The sequence below is a fragment of the Gymnoscopelus braueri genome (genome assembly GCF_963280865.1).
Source record: "Gymnoscopelus braueri genome assembly, chromosome: 7".
Classification (NCBI taxonomy): Eukaryota; Metazoa; Chordata; class Actinopteri; order Myctophiformes; family Myctophidae; genus Gymnoscopelus; species Gymnoscopelus braueri.
In genome coordinates, this window is record NC_137608.1 from 11,368,051 (window position 1) to 11,375,794 (window position 7,744).

The 7,744-nt window shown below is 38.3% G+C and overlaps 1 protein-coding gene across 1 annotated transcript in view; it reads left to right on the forward strand.

The window, feature by feature from the left end:
- Positions 1-6,155, forward strand: part of LOC308089652 (uncharacterized protein) — an 8,881-nt gene extending 2,726 nt beyond the window's left edge. The window contains exons 3-11 of the mRNA XM_080434511.1: positions 33-68; positions 1,108-1,137; positions 1,749-1,946; positions 2,488-2,523; positions 2,598-2,627; positions 3,611-3,646; positions 3,891-4,217; positions 4,298-4,395; positions 5,115-6,155. Of these exons, the coding sequence (XP_080290637.1) occupies positions 33-68; positions 1,108-1,137; positions 1,749-1,946; positions 2,488-2,523; positions 2,598-2,627; positions 3,611-3,646; positions 3,891-4,217; positions 4,298-4,395; positions 5,115-5,216 (893 nt within the window). The 3' untranslated portion in view covers positions 5,217-6,155. The remainder of the gene's footprint in view (positions 1-32; positions 69-1,107; positions 1,138-1,748; positions 1,947-2,487; positions 2,524-2,597; positions 2,628-3,610; positions 3,647-3,890; positions 4,218-4,297; positions 4,396-5,114) is intronic.
- Positions 6,156-7,744: the final 1,589 nt, after the last annotated feature.

The following is a 7,744-nucleotide window of genomic DNA, read 5'->3' on the forward strand; positions in this document are numbered from 1 at the left end:
ACACTTTAATATTCTCATTTAATTCATTTCAGGTGATCCAAGGCGACCACCACCTGTAACACTGCAGAGTAAGTACATTTTATGTCCCTTTACTCCTGTCATCATAATATACTTTGTGTCATTTTTTTATTTGAGCTAAAAAGCATTATTTTACACTTTGGCTATTCAAAAATAGCAGATATACAAGCTCATAGCGCGGCACCGAGTGCCGCGCTACGAGCTTGTAGATCTGCTATTTTTGAAAATTTGTGAAAATGTTTAACTCAAATCTTTGCTTCTGGGGGGTCCCTGGAACAACATGTTTTGAGATGGGGGTCCATGGCCAAATACATATTGCGATTTAGAAGACATTTCTAGAATCGGCTTCAGGTCTTGACTTAATGGGTTAACATACTCATGTATTGCATTTCAGCAACACCACTGCCACTTGTAACAATGCAGAGTAAGTACATCCTTTATGGCCTCAACAGAGAGTAGAAATGGACCTGTGCTTATGGGCTGTTTATAGATTTTGATGTAGTTTCGTTTTTTTTAAATAGCAGTTCAACAGTAGTTCAGCAATGCATCCAGAAACAAACGTAAGCCCTCTTCTGAAGACAATCAGAATCAGAATCAATTTTATTGTCACATCACAGGTTTACAGGTGTAAACAGTGGGTGAAATGTGTTGTGTGCAAGCATATCTACAACCTCAATGTGTTGTGATGTGATGTGTTGTGAAATATGCAATTATTTTGTCTAATTATTTCACAATAACATAATAATATTGTCTTGAACAACAACATATTCCCTATTACATGAATTTCCTGCATTATTGTATCCACATTCAGCTATGGTGACTGAAAGCATTGAATACCTTTACAGTCAATGTCCTGAAGTCATCTTTCTGTAAATACGTGTGAAGGAGAAAGTGCATCCTTATATTATTCATTCAGGAAAATATTAGTTCCTGTTGTGTTCAAACAGGAAGGAGCAGTATTCTTTAGTACATGTTAGACTTCAGTACTTGATTTCATCCTTAATATTCAGCCTCATTCATTTCGCATGATTACCATGCAAAATGATAGATGACGAATATACTTTAACATTCTCATTTATTGCATTTCAGCAACACTACTGCTACCTGTAACAATGCAGAGTGAGTACATCCTTTATGTCCTTTACAACTGCATGCCATCAGGTTCTTCTGAAACTAACTCTAGAACAATGACCTCTACAAAAGCCACTCAACAGAGAGTAGAAATGGACCTGTGCTTATGGCTGTTTATAGATTTGATCCAGTTTTGTTTTTCTGAAAGAGTAGTTCAACCGTAGGTCAGCAATTCATCCAGAGACAGACTAAAAGCCTGTTCTGTAGACTAGAGAAGGTACAAACCAGACAACATGTTTATTTTAACTCTAGGAGGCAGGCATTGCTGCAATTCCTCTTTAGTTGAGGGACAACAAGACAAGATAATCTGTGAACAGACTGCATTTGATATCTTGGTCTACTGAGAGGATACCTGGAAAGCATTATCTTTGCAACAAAATTGGCAATTAATTATTTTGCCATATTACTTTCATATACTTTGTATGGCAAAGAAAAGTCATCGTAATCTTATGCTTAAATATTTCATTCTGATTCGCGGTGACGAGACAATTGTGCTTAATTTACATTTTCATGAAAATAAGACATGCTTTTATTTGACTCGACGACCACTCGTTTCAATAATCCATTGTATCCTGGGTATCTCCATTCTTTGTTTGCAGACATCGAAAACTGCCCGTGTCCCTGCTCACAGTTACCACACGTGGCATTCACTGAACTTCCAGAAGCAGCAAATTGTTGTCAACGTGACGGCCACTACAAGTACAGGTGTATTGATGGTTACATGAGGAGGGCAGGCACCTCCACCATTGTCAAGTGCCAAAATAGACAGTGGTCAAAGCCCAGTCTCATTTGTAAACGTAAGACTTCATTTTTGTGTGTGGTTGAACTTAAATGTTTTTCGGTATTGGGGTGATACATTAATGACCTTTGAACTTGAAATGAGGGATGTGACATACATGGATGTTTGGTGATTTTTACATCTCTCATAATGCCTTGCAATTCTCCATTATGATGATTGTCATAAATACTGTCCATTGCTGAATCAGGTTTTAAGCCTGGTTTATACATCATTGTAAATACATCCAGTGTCATGTCACCCACCACAAATAGCTGATCTACAACCTCAATGCGCTGTGGTGCGATGTGTTGTGAAATCTGCAATTATTTTATCTAGTTATTTCACAAGAACATGATATTATTAAAACATTAGTTCCTGTTGTGTGCAAACAGGAAGGAACAGTGGTCTTATAGGCACATATTTAGTTCATACTGTAGCCTATTAGTCTTTAGTACCTGATTTCGACTTTAATATTCAGCCCCGTTCATTTCCTATGGCGGGTGCCATGCAAAATTAGATATGACAAATACACTTTAATATTCTCATTTAATTCATTTCAGGTGATCCAAGGCGACCACCACCTGTCACACTGCAGAGTAAGTACATCTTTTATGTCCCTTTACTCCTGTCATCATAATATACTTTAACATTCTCATGTATTGCATTTCAGCAACCCCACTGCCACCTGTAACAATACAGAGTAAGTACATATTTTATGTCCCTTTACTTCTGTCATCATAATATACTTTGTGTCATTTTTTTATTTGAGCTAAAAAGCATTATTTTACACTTTGGCTATTCAAAAATAGCAGATATACAAGCTCATAGCGCGGCACCGAGTGCCGCGCTATGAGCTTGTATATGCCAAATATAGACAGTGGTCAAAGCCCAGTCTCATTTGTAAACGTAAGACTTCATTTTTGTGTGTGGTTGAACTTAAATGTTTTTCGGTATTGGGGTGATACATTAATGACCTTTGAACCCCTGAATGAGGGATGTGACAGACATGGATGTTTGGTGATTTTTACATCTCTCATAATGCCTTGCAATTCTCCATTACGATGATTGTCAGAAATAACTGTGCATTGCTGAATCAGGTCTTAACCCATTAAGACCGGGAACGCATCTGTGTGTCATTTTAAGATTTCTTTGGCTATTCAAAAATAGCAGATCTACAAGCTCATAGCGCGGCACCGTGAAAATAAAGGGTTAAGACTGGTTTATACATCATTGTACATCCAGTGTCATGTCACCCACCACAAATAGCTGATCTACAACCTCAATGCGCTGTGGTGTGATGTGTTGTGAAATCTGCAATTCTTTTGTCTAGTTATTTCACAAGATTATGATATTATTGACATAAACACCATTATTCCCTATTACCTCTATTTCATACATTATTCTATTCTTCATACATTCAGCTATGGAGACTGTGAAACCATTGAATATCATTACAGTCAATTTCCTAAAGTCATCTTTCTGTAGATTTGTGTGAAGAACATCCTTATTCATTCAGGCAAATATTATTTCCTGTTGTGTTCAAACATGAAGGAGCCGTGGTCTTTTAGGCACATATTTAGAGCTTGATTTCATCTTTAATATTCATCCCCATTCATTTCCCATGAGTAGCATGCAAAATGATAGATGACGAATAAACTAACATTTTCATTCATTGCATTTCAGCTATCCTAATAACAACGCCACCTGTAACAATGCAGAGTAAGTGCATTCTTTATGTCCTTATAAACCCATACTGCTGCTATAACGTTGTGGACATGACAGATTTACCCTACTGTACATCACTCCCCTTTTGACCTTGCCGTATATTAAAGACAATACCATGCCATTGCATTCTCTCTCTCTCTCTCTCTGTTCTTATCAATATGTTTGCTCTCTCTAACATTGTGTACAATGTTTACATATCTGCTGTCGTAGCCAATCACCTCTGTCTTTCTTTTTACAGATCTGTTTAAGCCAGACATCACTTTGTCCCCCTCCATAAATGGGGTTTCTGAGGGCCAGCAGCAGGGGCTGCAGGTATTTGAGGGTTCCAACTTCACCATCAGCTGCTCCATTCAGCCACAATACCCAGGAGGCTCCTTCCACCTCACCTTCACTGGATCCCACACAACACACTACTGGGCCCAGCCAGCTGTCAATCACTCTGCCAACTTCCTGTTTCCTGCAGCAGACCACACCCACCAAGGGAATTACAGCTGTGTTTATCACATTTCTGTTTGTTCTCACAACTCTTCCTCTGAGAGCGCGCTCCTCTCTCTCACTGTCACAGGTAACGTGAATGAAAATTACATTTCGAGTCTGAAACTCAATCAAACAGACAAATTCAATAAGAACATATTTCTCTCACAGCTTCTCACCTGACATCTATCAGAGTTACAGTCACAGTGGTGGTGGTAGTGGTGTTGCTCCTGCTGTTCATCATCGGTGGTTTCTATTGTTTCCGGAAGGTAATGTATACATCTTTATTTAATGCTGGAATGTAAATGCATTTTTACGTCAGAGAGACAGATTCAACATTCAAGATTTGTATGTGTTAACACTTGGGGTGCCAGAGGTTTATTAAAATATTATACGTTGAGTGCCAGGATTTTTAACAATTTTTGAACCTTTTTCAAGTAGTCACAAAATATTTTCAGTGATCACCGTCCTCACGGTGATCCCCTCATTACACACATACAGGTCTCGTACAATCGGGGGGAAAAAATTAAAAACATTCGGTAATCCGTTCCATAGTTGCAGCCAGTTGAAAATAGTTAAATTAACATTGTAAAAAAAAAAAGTACACAAGTTAACCAGGAAGTGGATTGGAGTCTAAATCTTCGACAAATGATATCTCCTGGTGCTGTGAAGGAAAAATAAAATAAAAAATTGATTTAAAAAAAAAAAAAAATTAAACCGTGTAGGCCTATATACGGTTTTGGCACTCAACGTCAGTACGGTCAAAACCGTATATATACGGTTTTGGCACCCATTAAATTGTCATATGAGTAGGCCTACCCAAGAGTACATTTATTTGGTTTAGGTTCCTCAACATCATAGCAGCAATAACAACAATAACAAAATATTTAATTAAGAATAACAACAACAACAACAACAACAACAACAACAACAAGGTAATAAATCTGATCCAGTAAGTTAAAGTTGGTTTCCAATTGTGTTTCTCCAGCTGGCCACCAGAGGACAGAGTGCAGGAGTGAAGACCATGCATTATAACGTTCTTGGTTCCAGTGCTGAAGCCAGGCACAGTGAAGAGGCAAGAGTCCAGTAAACAGAGTTTTAACTGCAGGGAGCTCATATCACATCCATCACATTAACAGTACACAGTGGTGGAAAAAGTACTAAAATGTTTTTACTTCAGTAAAAGTATCAATAGGCTACTGCAATGTAGAAATACTGCTCCGGAATTCAAAATTTACTTGAGTTTAAGTACAAAAGTATTGGCATCAAAATGTACTTACAGTGCCAAAAGTAAAAGTACTCATTCATTTTGCAGAGTGTCCCATTTTTCAAATAAATCTTTTGAAAATAGCAGATCTAAGCTCACAATGCGTCGCATAAAAAAAAACAGAAAAAAAAACCTCAAAATGTATTTAAAAATACATCAAATTTTATTTTTGTAACGCCTCATAATAATAAGGCATTATCGTTTTTCTGTAAATTACTATATTCTTCCTGTGTCTTTGATGTAATTTTTCCCATTGAAAAAAGAAAAAAAAACATTTGTTATGATCAGTAGGCTAAACCATAATATGCACGGAAGGTTTTAATTTATTTAGATGATTAATGAGGTCCTAGTATTGATCAAGCAGCTCTAGGTTGTATATTATGTTCTTTCTATCTTGTTACTTATCTCTGTTCTTAGATGAACACCATATATTTTCTTGTTTAGTTTTTTGACTGGAAACCCATTCAACGATCATTCATTTTCCGTTTTAAAGCCTTTATTCTTGCCAGGTCACCGTTTGGACATACTAATTCTTCATATAACAGCAGTGTTGTTATACCTCTGAAGGCAATACTGAAAGACTGCGAACTGAGAAATAAAACTTGTCATATTTAAAAAAAAAAAGATTTCCGGGCATATTAACGGCATCATTACCCTTAGCTTACTGCTCACTGTTTATGCTGAACATGCTGTAGGTGGGGCTGTGGGCGTGGCAGCGAGGTCTGATGTCACATTCACACAATTAAGTAGTTTTTCTGTTAATAATTTCATGTTTTTTTTTTTTTTTTGAAAGTGTGTTGATTATTGACATAATCTCGCGAAATGACAATTAAATTATAACACGTCAAAAATAGTGCAACCTCCTCAAGTCTTATCTAACTCTGAGCACAGGGAAATAGGTTACCCTATAACTATCCCTACTGCATATGTTTGGGTTGGGTAGTTAAAGTTACAGGAGTTATTACTGTAAGGTGTGTGTGATATGAAATGTGAGATTACCTGATCTTAATATAATCACAGTAATCCTTAATCATATTCCATTATATTCGGGCTTTTGGAGAGAAATGAGACAGACTCCAGTCTATGGAAGTCCATAGGTCCAAAAAAAAAAAGATATAGTGCACTTTCAGTTTAGACCACTGCAGAGTGCAGGGGTGTGTGTGTGTGTGTGTGTGTGTGTGTGTGTGTGTGTGTGTGTGTGTGTGTGTGTGTGTGTGTGTGTGTGTGTGTGTGTGTGTGTGTGTGTGTGTGTGTGTGTGTGTGTGTGTGTGTGTGTGTGTGTGTGTGTGTGTGTGTGTGTGTGTGTGTGTGTCAAATAGGCCTACATCAAAGCCAGGTAGATGGGGGGGGGGGAATCAGCCTTTGCCTAGTGCCCTTTCTGACATTAACACGGCCCTTCCTGCGGTAGCAAACCGGTGCCATCCAACGTATGCAAATGTTATAAACCTAGTCAACTCCTCTTTTCCATAAGCTGCACATGGACATATTCTCTGTCAGCGACGGGCCCGAAATGATTGAATGACTGAACAAATGAAAACTTCCTTTGGGAAGCACAAATGTATGGGGCACACAATTGACAGGTGTGATTAATTACCCCACACCAATCGCAACAGAGTGTTCGTTCCCAAAGGAAGTTTTCATTATGTTCAGTCCAGCAGTCATTTCGGGTCCGACCCCGTAACGGGCAGAGAATGTTGTCCGAGTGCAACTCGTGGAAAAGTGGAGATATTTTACCAAACACACGTTTTCTGCCAGGACTTTCAAATGGATATGAAACCAGAGGACAATGTCTGACTCCAAGTCGCAGGAATTAATTATAGGGTGAGTACACACGCAGCACTGAGAAGTTTAATGCCGCGAAGATCAGGCTGCTACCCAGGCAGGCATGGGAGCGATCTATGCCTGTGTATTTGGATTACTTGAAATATATGTAATATCACAGCCATTTTAGGGCTAGTGAGACACCAGCCTGTCTCACACACAGCCATGCATGTTAAAACAACAGTTACATATTGCAATCACAGTGCAATTGTTGCAAGCAGCTTTTTCTTCAGAAAAGGCACCCCTCCACTCTGTGTCACGGTTCGTGTCTTGTTCTGTATTCCTGTTGTGTTAATTTCTTGTGCTCTTTGTTTCTTAGTTATAGTTAGTGTTTTACTTTACAGTTCTGTTCCTTTAATTTTGAAGTAATGGTTTCTTCGTTTCTTAGTTTTATTTGGGTTTTGATTTTACGCTTGTGTACCTTTATTTTGTAGTAATGTTCTATAGTGTCTCCTGGTTTCCTCTGTTGCTGCTAACCTTGATCCCGTCACCAGAGACCAGACTTTCCACCTTGGAGGAAAGCCTGGCTG